At 32.5% G+C, this 25870-nt stretch overlaps 2 protein-coding genes across 8 annotated transcripts in view; both read right to left on the reverse strand.

Annotated features, from left to right (window-relative positions):
* Window positions 1-2498, reverse strand: part of LOC106111340 (twitchin) — a 76014-nt gene extending 73516 nt beyond the window's left edge. For all 7 annotated transcript variants that reach the window (XM_013293371.1, XM_013293373.1, XM_013293370.1 and 4 more), the window contains exons 1-6: window positions 2455-2498; window positions 2294-2377; window positions 2119-2211; window positions 1661-1732; window positions 898-1074; window positions 565-813 (exon numbers count right to left, since the gene is read on the reverse strand). In XM_013293371.1, coding sequence (XP_013148825.1) covers window positions 565-813; window positions 898-1065 — 417 coding nt within the window. In that variant the 5' untranslated portion in view covers window positions 1066-1074; window positions 1661-1732; window positions 2119-2211; window positions 2294-2377; window positions 2455-2498. The remainder of the gene's footprint in view (window positions 1-564; window positions 814-897; window positions 1075-1660; window positions 1733-2118; window positions 2212-2293; window positions 2378-2454) is intronic.
* LOC106111279 (muscle M-line assembly protein unc-89-like) lies at window positions 1571-25870 on the reverse strand. Its single transcript, XM_013293304.1, has 58 exons — window positions 25683-25870; window positions 21613-21850; window positions 20524-20663; window positions 19102-19123; window positions 18490-18652; window positions 17859-18000; window positions 16748-16883; window positions 16467-16670; window positions 16088-16389; window positions 15308-15934; window positions 15055-15227; window positions 14802-14975; window positions 14445-14699; window positions 14055-14174; window positions 13423-13887; window positions 13032-13139; window positions 12840-12956; window positions 12588-12752; window positions 12398-12511; window positions 12177-12275; window positions 11984-12082; window positions 11808-11903; window positions 11368-11475; window positions 11178-11288; window positions 10896-11060; window positions 10695-10808; window positions 10518-10613; window positions 10347-10445; window positions 10173-10268; window positions 9580-9687; window positions 9378-9494; window positions 9131-9295; window positions 8940-9053; window positions 8732-8830; window positions 8545-8643; window positions 8364-8459; window positions 7785-7877; window positions 7625-7702; window positions 7433-7543; window positions 7266-7361; window positions 6603-6716; window positions 6436-6510; window positions 6077-6193; window positions 5515-5622; window positions 4924-4956; window positions 4759-4821; window positions 4515-4607; window positions 3905-3955; window positions 3593-3694; window positions 3416-3508; window positions 3244-3348; window positions 3067-3165; window positions 2755-2913; window positions 2596-2658; window positions 2455-2517; window positions 2294-2377; window positions 2119-2211; window positions 1571-1732 (listed from the first exon to the last, which is right to left on the reverse strand). Exons 2-58 carry the CDS (start codon window positions 21783-21785, stop codon window positions 1571-1573), a joined length of 7536 nt encoding a protein of 2511 aa, XP_013148758.1. The 5' UTR covers window positions 21786-21850; window positions 25683-25870.

Below are 25870 nucleotides of genomic sequence, written 5' to 3' on the forward strand. Positions count from 1 at the left end.
GATCTTAATATCTACACAAACGCTCTGTCGCTGTATTGGTGTATTTTGTGAAACTCGTTGTGAATGCTAAGGTCTAAATATCTAAAAGCGGGGAGTGTAGGACTCTACTATTTTTAAATCCGTATAAATCAACTAACCTTTTCGACGCTAATCAAGCGAACGAAGTTTAAAATCAAAGCTGTGTCGTGGAAATTGCTGATTATTGGCGTAATTCAAAGGATATAACCAAAGGTGTCTAAGGTTACGGGTTCGGCTTGAGAGAGTAGGATACTATACTACAAAAGGGGCTCAAAATTGTATAGCTTAGTACAAAAATCAAAATTAATTACGATTGAATACAAATTACAAAATATTAACAAATAAAAGATGAATTGTAATTTGATGTTTGTACTAAGCAATAAAACGTACTATTCTAAATTGTATGTCATAATTATGTATAGCTACTTATTCATACCTTTAGAAAAGTGACGATGTACATTTTAATGTAGCTAAAGATTTAATTATGTAAAAAGGGAAATTAAAATATTTGATTACAGACAATTTACTAAAAATCATAATACATACCTCATCGCTGATGATGAGAGAAGGACGTCTTCCCATTTCCTCCGGGGGAGGAATGAGTGAGCCACGTCTACCGGGGGGAGCGGGTGATAGGGAAGGTTTCCTGGGCATTTCCGGTTTAGGTGATTTTTCATGTACAACTTCAATCTTAGGTGCGGCTGGCTTCTCTTCAGGCTCTTTGATCTTAGGAGCAGCTGGTGCTGGTGGTTCTTCAGGAGCTTTGACTTCTGCGATTTTCGGTTTGTCTGCCGGCTACAAAACAGCAAACAGAGATTGTGTTCATTACACAAATTGTCGGCATGGCTTATTCTATCAAAATATTTTCTTTAACATTACCTTATCCTTTTCGGGCTTCTCCCTGGTAGTGGGAGTAGGCGAAATCTTTTCATATTTCTCAAGGTCTGGCCTTTCATAGTCTGGGATTTCTGGTAATTCTTCAGCCTTCTTCTTAACTGTTGTAGCTTTGGCCTTTTTCACTTCGGCCTCCACCTTTTCTTCCTTCATTGCCACTTTCTGTAATTAAAATAACATGAGTAATCTAGAAATATCTGCAAAATCCGTTTCTGAAAATGTAAGATTTTCTAAAAAATACCTAAAATCACAGTTACAATTTATACAAAAGATTGCTTAAAGTTGACTTATAATTCAATAATGTAACAAATAACTTACCACCAATCCTGTGAAAGTCGTGAAAAATAATACAATACATTTATTTTTATACAGAAACGAATATTTTAAACTTGTGCAAAATTATTAGAAGCAATAGCTGAAGCGGGAAATTTAAAAACATGAAAAAAAGTAAAATAAAAAGATGCAGATATCGCTAACAGAAACATATATGTTATTAGTTAGTTTCATACTTACGTTTCATATTTAATCAAACAATTAAATTGTCATATAATACCTACAATTTGTAATTTCCAATAAGTTATACTATCTACTTTTATGTTATCTAAAACTACGTGTGCTCTTCTAAATACCAATTGTGACGATATAAAAATCTGTGCAATCAAAAGTTGGTGCAAAATTTGGTGCTCATGTTATTTGTAAAATTTTGTGAATTTTTAATTTTGCTGCTAAATCTACTTTGAGGCTCTACCTCATCAGGTGTTGGAGTGCTGCTAGGCGGTGTTTCTAATGTAGTCGGCTTGCTCTGTTCCTTGTCTTCAGCCTATAGAATAGACGATATGAATGACCGTATAATTGCTTAGGTATAAATTGCCCTGTCTATTTTTTTTTTGTTAACTACTGAAATTATTTAAAGTTATGACTGTTTGTTTTATTTAGAGTAGTGTTAATTTTAATATAGAGTGTAATAGTGTAGAAGGTGTTGGTGCAGGAGTTAAAAATGTTGTGAGTAATATAATCAGCACGGCATCGGAATGAAAAACTAAACCAATGTCGTTGTTCAGAAGCGAGGTAGCGTCCATCAACTAAACGAAAAAATTGCACTTTGAATTCGGATTTAGAGACTGGTACTTTTCTATGGTATTATATAAGAGTCTATTTACTTCTGATTACGTGCTGATTATACATAGAATAAAGGTGTGTGTGTACCTGAGGGGATTTAGCCCTTCTCCATGGTACAGTGTCACGTGTGTCGAGTAGTGTTGGCTTGAATTTGTCTTCCAATTCTGGCGTTTGTTCTGCCTAATAGTTAAATTTGTATTAATATTAGCTATATTGTGTAATTGTAGGTAATGTTTTGTGTGTAAAAGTAATGTGCGTGTACCTGTGGTATTTCAGGAATAACGTTCCATGAAAAAGGTACTTCGTTTTGCTTAGTGTCATCGTCTGGTGTGATAAATATCGGAACCTAAAGAACACGATGAAAGTGTTTTATGTTTGGGTTTAAAATTATTATGTTTTACGAATTTTCTACTAATTGTTTACCTCCTTTTTTATTTGTTTCCGCCAAGGGTAAGAGGGCTCTGTTGGCTTATTAATATCAGTGACCTGACAAGTTGTAATAATTTTTAATTATGTACAAATGGATAAACGAGTATCTAATAACAATTGAATAATTTTGTATACCTCAACTAGTTCACTCGTCTCAGAACTCGGAATTGATTCTTTGCGATCAGATATATCTGGTTTCTAAACAAAATTAATATGTATATTTAGTATCTTAACGCGTAATTAAGACGTTTAAAGAATATGAGAATAAAAAAATAATAATTTTGAAAATTATACCTCTTTCGTGGTACTTGATCGGCGCCATGGGTACGTATCCGTTTCATCAATTTTGTTTTCGTTGTCTTTTTTACTAATTGGTTTATCCGTGTCTTTTTTATTATCTAAAAGACTGGGTGAGATGTCTGTAGGTTTATCTGATTTTGGTTCTATAACATCCTGTGTGTAATAATTATTTTTACAATATTTTCTAAGAAATCTATTTATGTCTTATTTTAAAAATTGAAAACATTATTTTTAAAGAGAAGAATTTATGATTTTTAATGATTTAGATGTTTTTATACGAAATTAGAAATTAATTAACTTAAATACCTCTTTTTTTAGGCTACGTCGTCGCCATGGGTACTTAGATTCTATGGAATCGTTTTTATCTGTTGTTTTGTCCGTATCTGGTTTAGTTTCAGTTGTTTCCTGTTTACATATTTTAAAATTTAATTGAATATATCGAACATTAGATAAAAATGATGGTAAAGAGTTTTTCAAATATACCTCATCGTGTTTAGAATCACGTCGTGTAGGTGTAGGTTCTTTCGGTGTTTTGTGTAATGTTCTTTTTGTTTGTGTTGTATTTGTTTCTGTGTCATCCTCAACGTCCTGTTTGAAGTATATTTGTTAAGTAAATGTATAACATTTTTTATAGTGGACCTTGTATGTGTATTACCTCTCCTCTGCTTGATCGCCGCCAGGGGAAGGATGACTTCCTAGGTTGGTCTAAACTAACACTGCGTTTTGGTGTTGATTTGTCATTTGTTTCCTAACAAAGGTAATAAGGTTGTAATGAGTATTGTAGACTAGTAATATATTGTGTAATTGTGTGTAAATGTATATGTTTGTATACCTCTGTGTTTGGTTTAGATGTTCGCCATGGGTGTGGTGTTTCTGTTGTGTGTTCTGTTTGTTCGTCGGGTTTTTCTTCTGGTTTGCCTTTAGCAACGTCATCCTAATTTTCGAAAATAAGATTTTTTACCTCTTTTAACAAAATATCTTTATAGGTACGTTTTATATTATTGACGAGATTGTTATTTACAGGACACACAAATAAAGCTATAACAATACATAAATCATACATGGACTTGTATTTACATAAGTTCTTCACAGTTCCTTCAGATATATTTCTAACACATGCTCAACATCTAATAAGCAATCTTACCTTCAGTTTTATTTGCTCTAATTCATTTACTTCAGATTCTCTTACGGCGGTCTAAAAGCATAAAGCAGGAAAAAAATATATTCACGCTCATACGTTTCTGATGGAACTAAAAGCATCAATCAAAACGCAACTGGACTAAAAAAAAAATTTAAATACTAAAGTTATGTACTACGTAAAATATTTTAAAGTAAGCGAAACACTGTATATTTAATTTTATGACTGAAACCAATAAAAATAAGTTAGCACTAATGTTTCAAACTTCAAAGTGTAAATATAAATTTGGGATCTGGCTTAAGGAAATGCGGGAAGCTCGTAAGCGAAATTTGAAAAACAGATCTTGTAAAATATCTAATTCAAACTAAGTATAGCTTTCTTTATTACTATATTTTTGCCTATAGTATTAGTATACTATGTCAATAAACTGCGACTTCAGTACGTGTGCCTTCATATCTTCGTACCGGCGATTAATTTTAGATTCTAGACTAATAAGGCACATCTTTAGTGTTATTTGGCCACTTGCATGGAAACGGGATTTGAATTTTTTTTCAAGTCTCATGTTTTTGTGCTCGTGTATCTATCCTGTTTTTTTTGTGTAAAATTCATAAATTACCTTAAGTGAACCCTTGCGCACAGAGGATACTTGTTGCTGTTCAGATATTGAAGAAATCGACGACTTTCTGCTTTCAGCCGTTTCTTTTGTAAGCTGTGGTAAAAATAATGTGTAAAAAAATTTATTGCAAATTCTAGTAACATTAATTTCTTTGGATCAAAGTACACGATTACAAAACTATTTAAATATTTTAACTGAACTGTTTTTACATTACAAATGTTACCTTTATACTTTAAAAAATTACCTTAAGAGCTTTGTTTTCAATAATGGAACTTCTACGGCTCTCGGTTTTGATTTCTTCTTTCATCTGTTAAACAGAGTTAATATTAATATAATTGGTCTGTACCTTCATGCACCTTTTTTTTTCAATCGTTGGATTATTCTATTAAAATATGTTGGAAATATTTACCTCTGACTGAACCGAAGTTCTTCTGCTTTCAGTCTAAAAAGAGAAATAAAAAATAGAATTAAAACCTGAAGTACAATTGAAGAAGAAACACAATCGTGTCGTTCTCCAAAATTTTAAGAACAATCGGTATGTTAGAGTTAATCACTTTGGAATTGAATTCTATGGATGCGTATACCGTACTGTACAATCTTAAAAAAATATACGAACGAATTGCGTACTTCCTTCTTTTGGAAAGTCGGTCAAAAAGTTTCATGATTATTTACATTGACATCATTCTTTTGTCGGTTTGTCAAGGAAATCCATTTTCACAGGACAACCGAAATGGAATCGAACATTGGGTCCAACATCTTTAAATAGTTACAGTTAAAAAAACAAAAACACTGATGTTGAAACAAGGCTAATTTTTTATCCATATTTAAAGATGTTTTGTTGTAGGGTCACACATGAATTTCTTTATTTCTACCTTCACTTCGAGGTATTGTGCTTGATGTTGTGCCTGTGCTACCATCACCTGTTTTGATAGTTTTTTTGTTTATTAAGTAAAAGAAATATTCTTATAAGTTTCAGTTAAAATTCTCGTTTGTTGCTCACCGTTGTTTGTTCTTTTTCTTTCTTCTCCTTGACTGTAGGCGTGGGAGAAATCTTTTCGTACTTCTCCAATACCGGTCGCTCGTAGTCGTCGACAAAGTCAAGCTCGTACTGGAAAATTACATAAATTGAATTATTTTTTAATATCGTAAGTGATTTTTCAAGAACATAACTTAGCAGTTATGCAAGATAGAAAGAGAGCTTATAAATATATGATAAGGCTTTGTAAAAAAATTAAACATAAAAGACACATACATACCACAGCTGCGAAAAAAGACAAAAGAAAAGAGCATGCGACTTGCGACGACCACAAAAACATAAGGCCACAGATTGAAGGAACAACGAAATATATTTGAGGCAATCGACGTCACGAATGTGGTGTGTAAGCTAAGAGTAGGTGTGTGCAGTGTGTGAACATTTAGAAATAGGAAAGGTATTCTTGTGTATATACGTGTGCAGTAATATTTTAAACATATAATATAAAGTATGTACAAAAGATTGAAGTTTGTAGATACAAGTACAGAAGAAAATGACATCATTTTCATACTCATAAAGTAGTGTTTACCCCATCGTGTATTTCCTGTTCACTACGTGTTGCTTGTTTAGGTTTGTCTGTAGTTTTCTTAACTGTTTTCTTAAGTTTTGGTATTTCAAATTTGCCTCCTTGTATTGCCAAAGGCTCCTAAAGAATCAAAATAAGTTTAATATCGGATATCTAAATTATTTAAAGCATAATTGATAATAATTAATGCAGGTTCTATCGAGTTAGATTGGTGGTGCAGTGTTCAAAATGTGATATTAGAAGACATGCGTAAAGAGATTCGTTAGTGTACTTATTTAAGTATCTCAACCATTTTAAACTCTATTAAATTCCACACTCTCTGTAAATACATTTTAAGGGTAAAATTTGATTGACTATTCTACCTCTTTGTCATCTTTGACTCCTTTCTTGACAACAGCTGGCTTTTTAACTTTAAGTGCTGCCGCCTCAGTTCCCTCCTAAATTGATTAACACATTATTTTGTGATGTTTAAAATTTCGAATAACTTGAGATTGGTTGAGATATTTAAAAATTGAAAAAGTGGTAGTACCGTAGGCTCTTTCTTAGCTGGTGTCTTGTGCGTGAGAGATGCATCCTCCGGAGCAGTTGTGCTTGTCTTAGTGCGAGGCTTGGTGAGACTGACAGACTCTTCTGTGTCCTCACCCTGACCCCGAAATTATATACAGAAATGTTAGATAGTGCAGCAGAGTTGTACAAAGTAATGTTTAAAAGAAAAGTGATTCATCTATCCGATAAGGAAAAGAATAGTGGGATAAAGTATTAAGTAAGAATAGGACAAACAGAAAAAGTGTTTTGAAGAACGATTGCTCTTAAGACTGTACAAGTTATTTACTGCTTAAGTGCTTTAACATTGCAATTTATGGAACTAGGGCGGTGTATTTTAGCTAAATTGTGATTTTAATTACCCACGAACATTTACGATAGTGCTATTGTGCATTTATGTGTATTTTTTTCTATAGATTCTTTATACAAAAATACCTTTGTGATAACACTGACTCTCCTTAAAATATCTGACGGTGAAACAATTTGAGATTTATAAATCTCAGTCTGTGGATAGTCGTATAATTTTAAATATGAAGACAACAAAATAGGACAAAAAAATTACTTCTACAATTGAACAAAAATAATTCTTACTAACGCTGTTTTACAAATAAGTTGTAGCTAAATCTTTTTAACTTTAATTAAATCATACCTTTTTGCCCTTGTCTTTAATAGATGGTTTCTTAAATGTTTTTTCCTCGACAATTTCTGGCTTTTTGACGTTTAATTTCGCCTCAGCCTCGTCCTCCTATGTTATACAGTATTTCGTTATTAAATGTGATCATTGTAAGAATAAGAACAGTGCTTGTGTATACCAACCGTGGGAGTTATTTCTGCTGGTGTTTTGTGTGTTAGTGAGACATCTTCAGGTGCCGGTTTCGTTGGAGCTTTCGGTTTACTCAACTGAACCTCCTCATCGACATCCATTGGCTAAGGAAAGAGTGTATATTAAGTTGTAAGATTGTCAATAGTATTGATTAAATGACTTAAAACGTTTTATTCTGTTCGTACCTCTGGTTTGTCTTTAGCAGAAGGTCGCCTAGATGTGAATGACTCGGAAGGTACTTCCTCATCTGGTTTCTTTTCGTCCTATACATTGAAATTTATAGGGTGAGTATTCTTTAAAAGTTTATTTGTATGTGATAAAGTGTAAGGATTTATGTCAATATACCTTCTTCTTTTTCTGTATTGGTGTTGGTGTGATTTTCTCGTATTTTTCAAGTACTGGCCTTTCGTAATCATCGACAAATTCTTCTTCCATAACCTTTAAAATGTTGAATAGACTATTACAATCTATCTAGATGTTATATTTGAAGGCGATTATTTTTTATTTAGTGGTGCTGCGTAATAATCATAGATTATAATATATCATTTAGATGAGCAGAAAATGAGTACTACAGAAACCTTAATAGTAAAAAGTTGCCGTATGTATATAATTCTTAAAATTAGTAAGCTTGGATGCAACGAGACAATAGTATAAAACATCCTTTTGTATGTTTTTTAAACAGAGAGCTGAATACATGCATGCCGACAACAAATTAGTATACTTATCTTTAGGTATAGCAAACAAAATAGAGAAGATTCGCGAAATAAATTGGGCTTTCGGATCGTAAATAAAGCAAACAGATTAAATCTTTACGCTGATGTTACCCTGATTCTACCACACCATAATTTTAAGTGTTAAATGTTATGTAAGTGGAAGTGTTCGTATGTTGACTATGTGTAAATTGTTGTTTCTCTGATTGTGTACCTCTTTTTCTTTGATCGATGGTCGTTTTTTAGTGCCTGGTTCAACTTTTTTAACCGTTTTTTTCTTTGGTTTCTCTTCTGGTTTCTGTTCGTCGTCCTAAGTGACAAGTTTTAATTTTATTTTAGTTTATATAAAGTATAAATTTTAGTTTTTGATTAATTATATTTAGATTTATGTTTACCTTATCTTTAGGTACAGAACGTTTACGCAGTGTTGGCGTTTGTGGTTCTTCTTCTTTATCTTTGGGTTTAATTTTACCTTTCGTAATATCCACCTCGTCCTAAAGACAGAAGATTTTGATTCATTTGAATAAAAATAAAACACTGTCAATGTAGGAATTTTTTTGTTTATCTCCTACAATGTTTTACCTGTACATCTTTAGAACCACGTTTATCTTTTGTTGGACGTCTAACTTTTTCATTTTCTTCTAATTCAGATTTTTCGTCCTCGTCAACAATCGTTTCGTCCTATAAAGTTACGTACATTGGAAGTAATTTTGACAATTTAACTTTAAAAGCAAACAGATAAAGAAAATTTACTATTGCGCTATTAAGTGAAAGTTAGAGAAGATTTTACCTCTTCTAAATCTCTTCGTACTTTAGTTCTATCTGTGCTCGTTGGCGATATTTTATCGTATTTCTCTAGATCTGGTCTTTCATATTCATCAACGTACTTTTTCTCTTCTTCGGGCTTTAAAATTTAGAAATTAAAGTTAAGAAGGTGCTAAATATATTTTAAAAATCATCGAAATAGTAACTCGTTGTTACCTTTTTAACCGTCTTTTTAACCTGAGCAACTTGCGGCTCTTCTGGTTCTACTTGGCCAGGTTTTGTTGGACCCTTGGATAATTTAACTTTGGATAGTTCATCCACGGACTCTTCTGGTTTGGGAATACCCTTTTTAATGCTAGGTCGTCTGGTTTCATCTACATCCTACATAACATACACGGTTTTATATACCAAAAAGATTTAAACTTAATAAAAAACGTTTTTAACGATATTACTAATTATCTACCTTTTCTTTGGTGTCGGATTTTGGTTTTTTATCGGATACGGGTTCAGCTATGGATGGTTCTTCTTCGCTTTCAACATCCTCAATTTCAATACTTTCTGATACGGATGGCCGTTTATCCTATTATTTTAATATTGCATTATTTTTTTATACTTCTATTCTAATAGAAAAGTGAGTGAGTGTAATGTGTACTATGTGTATTTACCTGAGGAGTGTCATCCTTTTTACGTGTTTTAGGTAATGGTGTTGGTGTGATTTTTTCGTATTTCTCCAATACTGGACGCTCGTAATCATCTTCGAACTCAAATTCGTCCTACATTGAAATACAGTAACACATGTTAGCACAACAAATATATATACATGAAAGCAAGTATAAGCAACATTGACATTCCATATGTAACAATGTTATATACTAAAGCATACGCAATTGTTAAAATAAGAAAACATTTTGCGGTATTGTTATAAAAGCTAGAATATTTACAATTTTGAATTGTTCAACTTTAGATCTACACTACAACTATCTCTGTACTATCAAATCACGTGTTTTGTTACAGTGTTAAAAATCGCATCAGACTAACGTTGGACGTGTTAAATGTATATTGTTTTTAATTGAATATAATTCTATATCTTAAATCATTTAGTTTAGCTAACTCATAAAATTTGACATAGCATTCTTATGGAAAAAAAATTTTATTCTATTCCAAAATTTGTTCTACTACCAGACTATTTTGTTAGTGTTAACAATTGTGAGTGTTTAATGTGAAGTTTGTTAAGTGTGCAATGTTTTAATCTGTGTACCTCCTTCTCTTTAATAGATGGACGTTTTTTAGTAACCGTAACATCTTTTTTAACGGTTTTCTTCTTTGGTTTTTCTTCAGGTTTTTTATCTTCACCCTAAACGATAAGTGTCATTGAATTAAAGTGATTTTTTTTTAATCTCATAAGTTAAATTTTTGCTTTCTCAAATTTTACCTTATCTTTAGGTACGGAACGTTTACGCAGTGTTGGTATTTGTGGTTCGTCCTCTTTATCTTTGGGTTTAATTTTACCTTTCATAATATCCACCTCGTCCTAGAGATAATAATTTTCATAATTAAAAATGAAATGTGCTTAACTCGCTTTTTTTTTCCTACAAATTATTACCTGTACGTCTTTAGAATCACGTTTGCCTTTGGTTGTACGTGTAACTTTTTCATATTCAGATTCTGATATTTCGTCATCGTCGACAATCATTTTATCCTATAAATTTATGCGAATTGAAGATTAATTTAAACTACATACGTGTTTTTTATTCTTTTTTTAGTTAGATTCAAGCATTACCTCATCTAAATCTGTTCTAGTTTTAGTTCTATCTGTACTTCTAGGCGATACTTTGTCGTGTTTCTCAAGATCTGTCTTTTTGTATTCGTCAACGTACTCTCTTTCTTCATCAGGCTTTAAAATTTACAAAATAAAGTTAAATTATCGTATTTTTTTACGAAACCGTGCCTAATTAGTAAAGAAAAATGTTTTAGTTGATACCTTTTTAATTATCTTATGAACTTGAGCAACTTGTGGTTTTTCAAGTTTTTCGTCACCAGGTTTTGATGGCCCTTTAGATAGTTTGATATTTGATAGCTCATCAACTAATTCCTCTGGTTTAGGAATACTCTTTTTATCACTAGGATGCTTTATTTCATCTTCAACCTACGTATATAAATGTGAATTTTAAAAATGAACCTTTTCCTACTATTCTATTGTAACCAATTGAAATCTGTTATAATACAGATTTTATTCAGAACCGTATTTTTTTTACATATCTACCTTTTCATTGCTGTCGATTTTGTGTTTTTTGTCCGGTACTGATTCAATTACCGATGTCTCTTCGTCACTTTCAATGCTCTCAATTTTTTCAGATACCGATGGCCGTTTCTCCTATTATTTAAGTTGCGATTTAATAAAAAGTGTATTTTGTACCTAATTCAATAAGTGTAAAAGAGTAATGTGTATTTACCTGAGGAGTGTCATCCTTTTTACGTGTTTTAGGTAATGGTGTTGGTGTAATTTTTTCGTATTTCTCCAATACGGGTCGCTCGTAATCATCTTCAAACTCAAATTCATCCTACATTGAAATACAGTTTAGCACATGTAAGCACAACAAATGTATATACGTATGTACATATACATAGAAGCAAGTGTATAGCAATATTATCATTCCATATGTAAGTAATATTGTTACACTTTAAATAGTATTTAAGCATATGCCACTGTTAAATAACAACATATTTTGCGGTACAGTTATTAAAGCATAGTTTTATTTTTTGTAGTTTCGAATTATTATTTTGTGTCAAAGTATTATCCTAATACTACCAGACCATATATTTTGTTAAAGTGTTATAATGTCAGTTTAAATGTTACGCATATTAAGTGTAAATTATGTTTAGTTTCATGTACCTCCTTTTCTTTGATAGATGATCGTTTTTTAGTACCCGTTTCAACTTTTTTCACAGTTTTTTTCTTTGGCTTTTCGTCGGGTTTCTTATCTTCGTCCTGAGCGGCAAGATTCATTGGTACGTTATTTTAGTTTTCGAATAATTTAGTTTATAGAAAAGTTTAAAAATAGAGGTTACCTTATCTTTAGGTACAGAACGTTTACGTAGTGTTGGGATTTGTGGTTCGTCTTCTTTATCTTTGGGTTTAATTTTACCTTTCATTATGTCCACCTCATCCTACAGACAATTAGCAACATATTTAAAATAAATTAATAACGATATTTATGTGAAATATATAAAGAAGTAACAAATCTGCCTTTTAATATTATACCTGAATTTCTTTAGAGCCTCGTTTGCCCTTAGGCGTAGGACTGATTTTTTCATATTTTTCCAATTCTGGTTTCTCATAATCGTCGACAATCATTTCATCCTATAAATTTAGTACGGGTTTTAAGATTTTCGATCATTATATTGCACAAAAATTACGTATTCTTACTAAAAAAAAAACAACTAAATGGAAACGAAATTAAGTTAAAGATTTTCGTTCTGTACCTCTTTTACTCCGTTTTGTTTTTTAGTTCTATCTGTGCTTGTTGGCGATACTTTATCGTATTTCTCTAAATCTGGCTTTTCGTAATCATCGACGTACTCTCTTTCTTCTTCGGGCTTTAAAATTCATAAAATTAAAGTTAAGAAGGTTTCACAAAATGTGTAAATTAAGGAAAAAGTAACCCGTTGTTACCTTTTTAGCTGTCTTTTTAACCTGAGCAACTTGCGGCTCTTCTGGTTCTACTTGGCCAGGTTTTGTTGGGCCCTTGGATAATTTAACTTTCGATAATTCATCCACAGGCTCTTCTGGTTTTGGAATACCCTTTTTAAGACTAGGTCGTCTTGTTTCCTCTTCAACCTACGTATTTAATTTCAAAAATATAATAATACTACGCTTAGTAACTTGAACACTTTATGTAAAGAATAAAATTATTTTGTTTTCTACCTTTTCTTTGTTATCAGGTTTTTGTTTCTTATCAGGTACAGGTCCAGCCAAGGATGGCTCTTCTTCACTTTCGATTTCTTCAATTTCAATGTTCTCAGACATTGACCCCCGCTTACCCTATTTCATATACGCATGTTTTAATTTAAAATTTTAAGTTCGAATTATTTCACTGTAAGTGTATATGGCAGTTACCTTAGGAATGTCATCTTTTTTAGGTTTTTTATAAAGTGGTGTAGGTGTAATTTTTTCGTATTTCTCCAAAACTGGACGCTCGTAATCATCCTCGAACTCGAATTCATCCTACAGTTAAATACAATTTAGCACATCTAAACGTTAATACAACAAACATAAACAAAATGATTCGTGTAAGTAAGAATTTGTATGTAAATTTACACAATGTGTCACGGTACGCCGTCTATAGTACTTTTACAAAACGCCTTAGTAACTTGTAACTTTTATTATGGTGGTTGGCTGTTTACAACATAAAACAGTTTGATATGGCTTATTTAAAATACATACACGCTCAATATTTACAACAGTAAGTTCTAACATAAATTAACGCATGATTGTTAAAATTACTCACCTCGGCCTCTTTTTTAGAAACAACCTTCTTTTTAACGACTTTCTTCTTCTCTCCGACCTTTTTGGTAGTCTCCTTCTTTTCGTCGACAACTTTGGTTTCTTCTTCTTTAGGTTTCACTGGCTTGAGTTTAGGAATACCCTCAATTTTGGCTTCAGGTTCAGCTTCTGGTTTCTTCTTTCTTTCCTCAATTTTCTCTAATAACGCTAACTTTTCTTCTTCAGTTTTAGCGGTTTTCTTTTCCAATACCTTCCTGGTTTCTTCTACCTCAGCTTCAGATTTTTTCGCTTCAGTTTTCTTAGCTTCTACTTTCTTAACTTCTACTTGAGCTTCCGTTTTTTTGGCTTCAATCTTCATTTCTTGTTTGCTTTCTTCCACCTTCGTTTCTTCTTTCTTTGTCACCTTCTTCGCGGCAGATTTCTTTTCTTGAATTATTTGCGTTTCCTCTTCATGCTTTTGAATCTGTTCCTTTTATAACAGAAGTACAATTTTATATTTTAAATAATCTATTTTACTACGATTTGCTTTCTTTATAAACATGAATTTGGAAAAAGTTTTCGTATTTTATTCGCTTCAACAATCGTAATTGTAATTGGAGAATAAAAAAATATATAAAAAAACTGTCTTACACTTACCTCTTTCCTTTCGTCTACATGATTTTCTTCAATAACCGACTTTTCTTCTACTATAGACATCTCCTCTTCAGATTCTTCGATAACAGTTGTTTCTTCTTCTTCCTCTTCCTTTTTCTTTTTCTGAAGCAGATAGGTTATTAAATTCACTTAAAAATATATGACTTTTAAACTAAATTTTCAATAAAATCAGAACATACACAATATATTAGTTATAATAGTATAAATCCGATTTCTGGTTAATTTGATAGTTAATTTATGTTTTTGACAGAAATTAAATGTAACAATACTTTTATGAGGCAATACCTTTTTCTATATTTTCGTTTTATAAAAGTTAAGCCAAAAATCTCAATGGAAACTCGGTTATAAGTTCATAGTAGTAGTAAAAATTACCTTTTCCTCTACAAGAGTTAGATCAGCGCTGGATTCGTCCTCGCCAAATTCGTTTCTTATAACAACTCGGTAGTTTGCGACGTACTTTACCGACACTTTTCTGATGATCAGCCGTGCGTTAGTACCATCAAAGGAAGTGTTGACCTCAGATGAATCTCTGATGACTGTAGAGTTTTTGTACCAAGTACATCTGCAGGATTGATCTGATGTTTTGAGAACAGCTACAAATTCTGCTTCTTCATTTTCTTTTCTTGCCTATAAAAGTAAAATTCAGCGTTTAAGGATTAACTGTAAAAGTTTACGAAATCTATCAGTATTTAACTAACATCGATTAAATTCAAACACTTCGATACTTACCAGACTTCTTAGATGTTTAATGATGTACGGTTTATCACCCTTTTCTTCGGGAATTTCAGTTATTTCAACTTGCTGTGATGTAGCTTCACCTTTCTCGTTTCTGGCAACAAGTTTGTATGAGCCTTTGTCTTGTTGAGAAATATTTGAAATTTCTAATTTAACCGTAAATTCGCCCTGCAACACATTGTTACTGGTAAATAATTATCTGTTTTGTAATAATGTCATAAATAACTATTTTGACAAAAAACTATACTTCTCTCAGTGGTTCAATCAATACGGTATGTCGGGAATCCTCTTTGACTGCACTTGCTTCCTTGAACCACGTACAAGAAGGTGCAAATTTACTTAATACTTTACATTCAACGATCACAGTCTTCTTCTTAACTATTTTAATGATCTTTGGTCTCTCTTTGATAACTGGAATGACTAGAATAAAAACAAAATACCATAAGTCTCTGAACAACATCTTTGTAAAATTGATTGACTCATATTTAACATGCACTTACTTTCAATATTGAGCGTAAGATTGGCATTGAGCTCTCCAAGTTCATTTTTGATGTTGCATTTATACAATCCGGAGTCATCAATACCAGGGTCAATGAGTTCCAAAATAATTGTATAAATATCTTCTTTGACTTCGACCCTGGTTTTAATTTTCGACGAGTCCCTTATTTCTCTACCCTCGTGATACCACACAATTGTTGGTCTCGGGCTAGCTTTAACTTTACAACCCATGATTACCAATTTACCGTTGTCTTTGGACTGAATAGTGGGCTTTTCAACAAATGACGGCCCTTCACCTTCAGGTTCTGGTTCAGCCTCAATATTTAAGTTTAGATTAGCATTGCTTTCGCCAAATTCATTTCTTACGTGACAGCGGTACGCGCCACCATCCGCTGCTGTAGGGTTTGATAGGAGCAATACTAGTTCATAAACGTCTTCGCTAATTACGGTCGACTTAAGTTGAATTTTACTGCTAGCCTTGATAACCGTTGTGCCTCTGTACCACGTTACTTCTGCCGCCGGCTTTGCTTTGCAGACACACCTCATTGTTATTAACGTACCATCCTCGTTAGGTATAATTCTTGGTTTCTCGATGAATGATGGAGCGAAACCATTTTCTTCATCCCCACCTATAAAGAATTAAATCATTAAACATTTAAAGCATCGAACAATGTAAAAAAACCAATCATGCTGCAAAACAAGCTCAAAGGCCCACATGCATGCTCCTGTATGCGTACGTATCTACACTTTTATTTAAATTCGAATTTTGTTTGTAGTTTTACCTTGAAAATTGAGAGCAATATTGGCATTGCTTTCACCAAATACGTTAAAGGCGTTACATCTATAATTTCCGCCATCTTCCCTAGTCGGATTTAAGATTTCTAATGTTAAATTAAAAGTATCTTTTCCGGTTGCTTTTCTAGACATTTTCATTTTAGGACCATCTTTAATTTCTGTATCTCCATGGAACCAGGTAATATCTGGCATTGGATGTGCTTCAAGTATACACTCCATAATTAGTAAGTCACCATCTTGTCTAATAGTTGGCTTTTTAGGAAACCTTGGTGCTTTACCAGCGGGAATTCTGTTTGAAAAATAAAAGATTTATTAAAATCCCTAACTGAAGCTCTTTATTGAATGATAGATTATTTAAGAGCTTACTTTGGTTTATCTCCACCTTCAAAATTTAAATTGATTTTTGCTACACCTTCTCCGTATTTGTTTTTTGCTACAGCTCTATACTCTCCCTTGTCAGCATTTTCCACGCCTATGATTTCTAGTCGCGCCATATAATATAAAGTTTGATCCTCCTCGAGCGTTATTTTATATCTATTACTTTCTTTAACTATCTTTTTACCATGGTACCTGTTGTGTGCATTAAATGTTTATTTAATTTCATAATTTACAACAGCTTTCTCAACATACATCATCTTTACTCTTACCATGTGACGGTTGGTTTCGGTTTGCCAACGCATCGACATTCGAAAGTGATTTTGGTACCATCCTCCGATTGCCTGATGACGGGCCTCTCCGTAAAAGTAGGTTTGATTGAGTCTTCAGGCACGGGGGCTTCGTCGCCTAATGTGTCAATTTCATAATTAGCTTTTAAAACTAGTCCATTTTCACTAAAATTTGCAGCTTTCTCATTCTCATTGTTTGTTATGTCTTATTTAAGATGTTTTCTTTGATACGTGTACTTATTAAGTATATTACGCAGCCAGGTACGGTATATTATAAAGTTAATTGTGGATACTAAGAGAATATTATTATAATAAAATATATAAATATCATATTCGGATTAAGTTTTATATTTTTAATTCTACTGTATAATCTCACAAACTGTACGCATATCAGTTGCATTGCTATAACATTAAATAAACGATGAAAGTGCTGAAGCAAAAATTAACAGATTCCGTTTACAAAGGACATTTATAAAATATCAAAGCATTGGTTTAGAAAGTAGTTTATGGATGCGTTATGATGTAAAATGGAGTATTCAATGGCATGCGTATGTAAATATAGGTGAAAAGCAAAATGACGTGGCAAATAATATGAATTTAAGACATGTAAAGTGTACAAAATTGTGTTGCATTCGTCATATGTAAGAAAACATCTTAAATTGTGACCACTTTGACTTACCATACTTATAAGCTGGTATCGTGTAACATGTGGAGTATTTAACATAATGTATTAGTTTGATGATCGTATAAGCTTAGCTGCAAATTCTACGTGAAAAATGGAACTAACAATGTTTATGACTAGTGGATTAGGTTCACACATATAGCTAAGTTAAACATGAGCATTTTTAATACTGCTAATGAGCATTATGCAAGTTTCTAATTACTTTAACAAATGACAGTTTCTTTTTTCTTCAATATGAAAGTAAAAAAGTATTTTAATGTTCAATTGTAAATTAATCTCAAAGGTAATAATAAAATAGATATGTAGTATGCATTTTTAAATAATATTTTTGCTACGGTTCATGTTTTGTGTTGCTCATTATCGAAATAAGTGTTAAATTAAACTTATAAATAGTAATAAACAAAATCTTACTGTCAAAGTTCAAGCTGATTGTTGCATTGCTCTCTCCGAGTTCGTTTTTGGCTGTCACCCGATATTTGCCTGCGTCCTCTACTGTCACGTTGTTGATCTCCAACGACGCGTAGTACGACTTGCCGTCTTTGCTTACTGTCAACTGTTGAACAAACCAGAAAATCATTGTGTAACTAATTATTTAAGCACACGTTATGCCGTTCGGGTTGAAAAACGCTCTTTATAGTTTTGGAATATAGGACCAAAATCCAGATGGAAACTAGAAATTCTGTTTAAATATTTACTACTCACTTGTTATTTATTCGAATTCGAGAAGGATTTTTTTTAGAATAGTATAAAATAATATTAAACAGATGTAGGTCATCGAATGTCTTGCTTGTGTACACCTGTCTATGTTTACAGCCAAATGGATCGAGGTCAAGGCCATCTCTTATTACTTTAAAATTCTTACCTTCATTTACATTTACGTTATAAAAACTACTTCTAAACTCGATTAGGGTTACTTTCAAATTAGTGACTTTACTCAAATTGATTTTTTAAAAAACTGATTTAGTAAATATTATTCAAATATGCCTTTTTGCTGAGGTCTTTCCTGAGCAAGAGTATGGCAAGAAATCTCAATGTTACTTACTTTATGTCTAGCTCCTGGTTTTACTTCTGTCGTGTTGTGGAACCAGACTACGCTGGGCACGGGCGTCGCCTCGATGCGGCACTCGAAGATAAGTCGCTTGCCGTCGTCCTCCTGCCTTATGGCCGGCTTGCGCGCGAATGTCGGTGCTTTGCCGTCCACTTGTCTGTTTAAACAGCAAGGTAAGGATTAATCGATTTTATGTCTTTAAATATTGGATACACATCGCAAGATATAATGAACTTTCCAAGGCATACGGTTTTACTGCAGTTGATATCTATTATATTATCATCATCGTCTCCCGTGCTCCTACTCCTCCTCCTCCCTCCTCCCGTAGAGTCGGCGCACCGGCTTTTCGTCCTCCAAATAACTCTATCATCCGTCATCTCAGTCATAACTCCCTTCTTGATCATGTCACCTTTTACGCAATCCATCCATCTCTTGTTGCTATATATTATATGGTCTATTGAACTTTTTAAATTTCTTTTTAAAAATGTGATGTGATGTTGCATTTGTGTGGTTATAACATTTAGTATCAGGTGAAACACTTGGCCTATATACCGACGCCAAACAGTTTTATTACAGTTATAAAATAGTTAAATATATTTTACTCACTTCTGTTTCTCCTCGTCAGCGGCTGGAATATAAAAAAGTATCGGTCAATACAAACTTGATTTACGATAGAAGTAATTGGAAGTGCCTAGATACAATCGCATGGTACAATTTTAGCGGATGAAGTCGAATGTTTATGAATTTGAATAACATCAAACAGATGTAAAATGTTATCTTGATGTTCTCAGAATACATCCCAGGTGTTGGGTTTATTCTAGATCTTACAGCTTTTATAAAGTTTTTTTTTCTAGATATAAAGCCGAATACAAGAATAACATTTTCTGGTAACATTGCATTCTATAAATCTCTTTGATATTATATATTTTTTATAATATGTACTTTAAAGGAAGTGAAGAAGGTGTAATTGCCAAAGTTTCATAATAAACACTAACTTACATGACATCTAACATACTTTTGTAGGGAAAACGAGACTCGGCAGTTTTTTATACTTCATATTTTTTGTGGGAATGTTGTTAATATTATCTATACAACGGAGCACCTGATTTAAGATCGACATAAGGCAGTGGTCTATATTCTTGAAAATTTATATTCTTTTATTCCTATACTTATTATTATTCCTGCTTAATTAAATATTGTAATATTTACTATCTCTCGTCTCTTCAATGTAATTTTTCTCCTTAATCATATAAACATACAGTATATTTATATCATAAGAATGTAAGACATTTGTATTGAAAATTCTATAAACTTTTACTAAATGTATTTTTCATAGGAGATATTTCTTTTGTTTATAGAATTTTCAAACAGTGTTTTATCTAAATGTTTTGTTTGGTCGATCATTCGTCATTTGTTATCTTCATAGCTTTCAACGGCTATAGTCATCGTAGAATATTAAGAAGCACTCCTTACCAACAGCCATTCTGCCAAAGTTCTCGTCTTGGCTCGTAACGAAAAGCGTGGGTTAGTGCTCCGTAGTCATTTTTTGTCGTCACTTATTTTCGTCTATGACTAATGCCGTTATTTGCGAAGGCATTTTTATTGGCATTAGTATTGGATTACGAACGAACATTTTAACAAATGTTTGATACAGTTTGTCGAAACTAATAACTTTATTGGCTAATTGCGTGGTTTACAACAGCGATAAACTTATTTAATAAACTAAATAATAATCAGACATTGTATTAGTGTAATAGCCGTCTTTTTTATTGATATTTAATCTATCTATTTATATTCAAACATAAGATAATAAACATTAGTTCCATATGTAACCTGCAGGAAATGTAATCTTAACCAATTATCATTTTGACGCTGTTAAATTAAAAGAATTTAGAATGGTCTTTCGTCATTTGAGTTCATATGTAGTTAAAGGGTATGTGCCACGGAACCCGATAGCATTGTCTGCACAATGCTAAATAAAATTATATACCTCCTTACACATGTGTGGATAATAATGATATAACTTACGGCTAAAGTTAAGATTGATGGAGGCGGCCACCTCGCCCATCTTGTTCTTAGCTTTGACCTTGTACAGCCCCGCGTCCGTCTCGATCACGTCGTCAAGCTCCAGCACCACAAGGAACTTGTTGTTCGTGATACTTTGGATTCTGCACATACATCGGTATATGGTACACATATGGTAGATTTCAGTGGTTAAGTATCATGAAGGATTATGCCATACAATTGAACCGTTACTTAGTGTCGTAGTTGGAATTGTTACCAGAAATATTAATACACTATTTTAATAATTAACTGAAGCAGTTGAGACTAAAGATACGGATTACCCATGACGCGACCATGGTTTCATTTGTTTTAAAATGTAAAAAACAAAAATAGCAAAAGTAAATTATATAGACAATTTATAGTTTAATGTAGGTCAATGACCTCATCAACCTCTCCAGAAAACAACTCCAGTTTTTTGAGATTTACATTACCATAATCCTTAATGTCCATACACACAAATTTAAACGGTATACCGATTATCAAAGAAATAATATATGTTCGGTTGCCAAGTGCTCTATAAAATAATTGTCATAGATAAAACGTAAATTATAGTCTTGAGTGACTATCGATATCAGCACTCTTTCACTCAAAATCTAAAGCAAATAATTCATTGTTGTTTGTATTATTTTTAACTAAATACTCGAAACATTTCTACATATAGGTTATAACGAATCGAATGATGACAGGTTTGTCAAAAACGGTTTAGTTACAATGGAATTGATAAACATTCGGTCGATTACTGTAACGAATCTTAAAAACTTCGTAAACGCCGCTTACAATCTGACAGACATCAAAATTTTAGTGGAATTTGAAGAATAACGTGGCCGTATAATAATGTCAATGGTCGCTGTTACACAATCTACTCTTATCCCCAAGTCTTAGTGCGGGCGCACACCTTTGAATAAAGTATCGCACAACATCAAAACACGACTAAACAGTTGTGTGACAGTTTAGTCAAAGGTGTGCGCGCTCATAGTTAACAATAAATATATGATTGATACAAAGCGCTCATAGTTAACAATAAATATATGATTGATACAAATTAGTACTCACTTAAAAGCAGTTCTGTTGTCTTCCTTGAGGAGTTCATCGCTGCGGTACCAGCTGATCTCCGGCTTGGGGGAGGCCAGGAGCTGGCACTCGAAGATGAGCTTGTTGCCGTCATCTTCCTGGCGCAGCTGCGGCTTCTGTGTGAAGCTCGGGGCTAAATCGTCAGACACCCCCATCGTGCTAACTGTGGGTCATTACTGCCGGGAACAACAGCCTCCTTGTACCTCACGAACTCCCACACCTGGTAACAATTACGTCATTGTTAGAAACAAAACACGATTTACTCTGTCGTGACGTCATCGTGATATGTATGATTCTAAGGCAAAGTTAAACTATTACCAAATATTACTACTATACATAATCCATTTATAGAGTTCAAGGTCGTAAATGTGACAAAAATATATGTCGGTGCATATTTTATTTACGTCACAAGTAATACTCTCATAGGTTAGCAAAATAATAAAAAATCTATTCTGTACCTTTTAACGTAAATAGGTAAATAATCTAGCTTTATATGTTGTAAAAGAAAGCGCAAAGTTTTCTTTGCTTTCTCCGGTTGTGGCGATAAGCAAACTTCGATAGGTACATTACAAATGTAGGTAAAAGAAGCCACTGACTTGATTTACACTTAGAAAACTAGTTACTGGGTCTAGAGACTGAAAAGCACTAAGATTTAATTACTTAAGCGGAGATTAATTAACTTATTAAACGCAGGATGCTGAGGTGTAACAATTTCTTTGACAAAATACATAAAAATGGATGAAGGTATGTAAAAAAAATTTTTTCTTTCATCAGAATAATTTTAAAATACTATCAATATCACGGTATTTCCATGTTAGTCATTAGCATTAGATCAGTAAGTCGATAGCTATGTTATAAAATTGAGGTTAGATCGTACGAGATATTTGCATAATAATTCAAAAAAACAAGAAATTAAAATAAAATCAAGTATCTTATTCTTCATGTTGCCCTCATTTCCGGTGTTATAAAAATGCATGGGTACTGCAGAAAAACCAATGGATACGGTTGTTGTATTGATTTTTATTATAAGAATTTTTCGTAGCAATGTGATATTTGCATTTCTGACAAGTATAGTGGCAACACCTCTCTTGCTAATATTTGTTTTGTATATTATTGTTGTCATCTCCTATACAGTTTAGAGTAAAGTATTTGCCGTAGTATCGGCGGTAGATTACATTCATGACTTGATGTTAACGGGTTTTACTGGGATATTTACAACCTAAACCTTACTGTTCGGAGAGTGGACTGTATCATTTTTGGATCTATGTATTAAAACTGCTGAGTTCTAGGAGCACCTCGAATCACTACTACAACTGTCATAGACAATTTTTAATTTTTTTATATTTTATTTATTGTTGCACGCAACACTTAGTACTATGTAGGAACTATATTTTTTATACTATATATCGTTTTTACCATAGCTTTATTTATTCTGCTTTAGAATATAAGGAAAATTAATAAATCAGAAATATCATTTTAACAACTAAATATATTTCAATAAACGATTGTTATGATAATAAACATTTTTGAAAGTAATATTGACAAGTAATGTTACAATAAATATAGAGTAATTTGTACGTTTAGTTTAGGTGGTCATAGAGAAATAACACCATAACTTTTCCTGCAAGTCAAAACTTGGGTCAGATATTTTTTTAATCTGGTAATATTATTAACGAAATTAAAAAAAATAGTTTAACTACTCCGTGAAAGTTAACATAAAGTATGTAAATGCCGGTATTACAAAAGCACGTAAAATGTTATTTTTATTTCATGTATCTTGAAATATTCGCGGAATCCATCCACCTATTTTACAAGTTTTACGAATTGATCGGGATTACTAAAGAACATTTCACCGACCGCATACGTAAAGTAATTTCGTAAACAACTAAAACATTTCATTTCAGTAGACGTAGCTGGACATTGGCCAAAACAAAAGCGTTCTAAAATTTAAAATTTAATTTTAAACAATAAACACTGAGACTTTTCAGATTGATAGTATAATAATTGCAAAAAACTTATGTTTCTTTACTTGACTTACTGAAGCCATTTAATTTAAACAGAAACAAAAGATAGTACACAAGTCTATTGACAAAGAAATTCAAACATGTCTGCCCCAGACAAAGTAACATTCGATTATCGCTTTCGCTAATCGAAAAGTCAAAAAAGTATGGATTAGCAATAACATTTCGTAAGTCACGTGCTTGTCACGATTGTACAAGCGATGTCGCTAATCTAAAGTCACATTGTTTAGGGGGCTGTTAAGTTAACTCGCACTGCTCCAGCGTAGGCTATGGCAAAGTCACTTCTAAATTTTAGGGTAGGCTCTGAAACACTAGGTGGGTATGTCCACATATATGTGTATGTACATACATGAGTTGACGAATACTCATAGTCAAGGTTCATAAATGCAATGTATTAAGATATTGTGGATTTTATAATATTTGAGTATTATATAGCGTGTATAATTATAATGAAGCTATACGTCGTTTGATGCTTGTATCAATTGGTAATCGTAACTATGAAATTTAGTTTTATCTCTATTTTCTTCGAGTTTGTTTCGTTTTTAAACATTTTTGTGCATAAATTTCGCATCTGAGATATCTAGTACAAGAAAGGACATTGTCAACAGCATCTAGATTACTATAGTAATATACTTAACTAGCTAGCCTAGTGTTACTTGCATGAATATTTAATATACTAGTTAAACCAATTTTAAGAAATAAAGCCATTCTTTACGATATTCGAATCGTTCGTGTGTTAAAAAATACTTCTAGTTTTAATAGTACAGAGTAAATAAATGAAAGTTGTAATATTCGTAATTGGAACTATGTCAATTAAAATTAATTTATCTTAAAATCAGAAATGAAAAATCTTGAAACCTAGATAGAATTCCGAAAAAGAAAAAGAAACTATACACATATAAGGATGACCCTAATACTTTCTGTCAAATTTTTAACATCGATATAAAATGGCCACTCAAGTGAAAAATATTAAATTAGTATTAACCTTCGCTACTTACAGCAACAAATAGCCATTATAGATAGAAAAGTTTGTTTTAATGATAGTATCGAAAACAAAAAAACATAAGAGGTTTTAAGAAGTCCATATTACTAAGAGATAATGGCTTGTCACATCCACTTATCAATGACAATAGATTGAAGGAATCAAGGTCGTGAAACTATCCAAGAACGTCTTAAAAGAAGTAAATGCAGAATACTTTTTTTTGATAGAATCTAAGTTATCTTTAATATAAATTTTTTAAGTTTACAAAAGTATTTCTATCAAAACAAAATCTTAACTAAAAAAGTTAGTAAAGCTTACAACGAAGTCGCGCATAAACTTCGTCTATGGTAACGAAACCTTCTACTTAACACATGTTTGTAATATCTAATCCTAAAAAAACACAATATCAAACCCTTGTTTGATATTGCAGATGCTAAAAAAGGTAAATTCCATGCCACATTTAAACTCGTGGTTCTTGAAAAGTACTGGATAGTAAAAGCAGAAGCAACCATACTTGACTTTATTACTATAAACAACCGAAATGTTATTGAAAAAAAAATAATCTTAATAATCTGAAGGACAAGACAACAAAAGATAGATGTGTATGTGACTGATAATATTTATCAAATCAATATTTAAGTATCCAAAATCATCAATCATAAGACGTGAACATACATTTATCCCCAAGTATCATTTGTCTAAAGCTCCTTGGCTCAAGAGCTTTGGTACACTAGCTTGTGACTCACACGTTCAGCGCCATCTACTTGGACAAGGTGAAGTGTAGTTGTGGGCATGTTAAAATTTTCACAAGTATAAACGAAACGTCTCGATCTATTTCTGTAACTGCTGAAGGCCTCGGAGTTGGGCAAACTGACGTTGAGCTTTTCTTTTAATATATATTCCGTAACTTTCATCGATTACCTAACAAAACTCAATGTACTCAACTCAAAATATAATTTAAGTTAAAATCTGACTTGATTCTTACAAAGACAATAATTTATAAGATGTTGCTGAAATAGGAAGAAATAAAGAAATATAAAAAAACATACCAATTAAATCAAGATGAAAGTAATCCAAATATAGATACACAAAGCACTTGAGATGAACACAATCACACAATAGTACAAATCGAACGATCGATCGAGAACTTGACGAAGGTTTTAGAAACTGGATTCGTCGAGAAATCGGGATGGTTTCGCCGGCGGTGGGACGCGTCGGGTCGTTGTCGGAGTCGTAA

The sequence above is a fragment of the Papilio polytes genome, unplaced genomic scaffold, assembly GCF_000836215.1.
Source record: "Papilio polytes unplaced genomic scaffold, Ppol_1.0 DF824169.1, whole genome shotgun sequence".
Taxonomy (NCBI): domain Eukaryota; kingdom Metazoa; phylum Arthropoda; class Insecta; order Lepidoptera; family Papilionidae; genus Papilio; species Papilio polytes.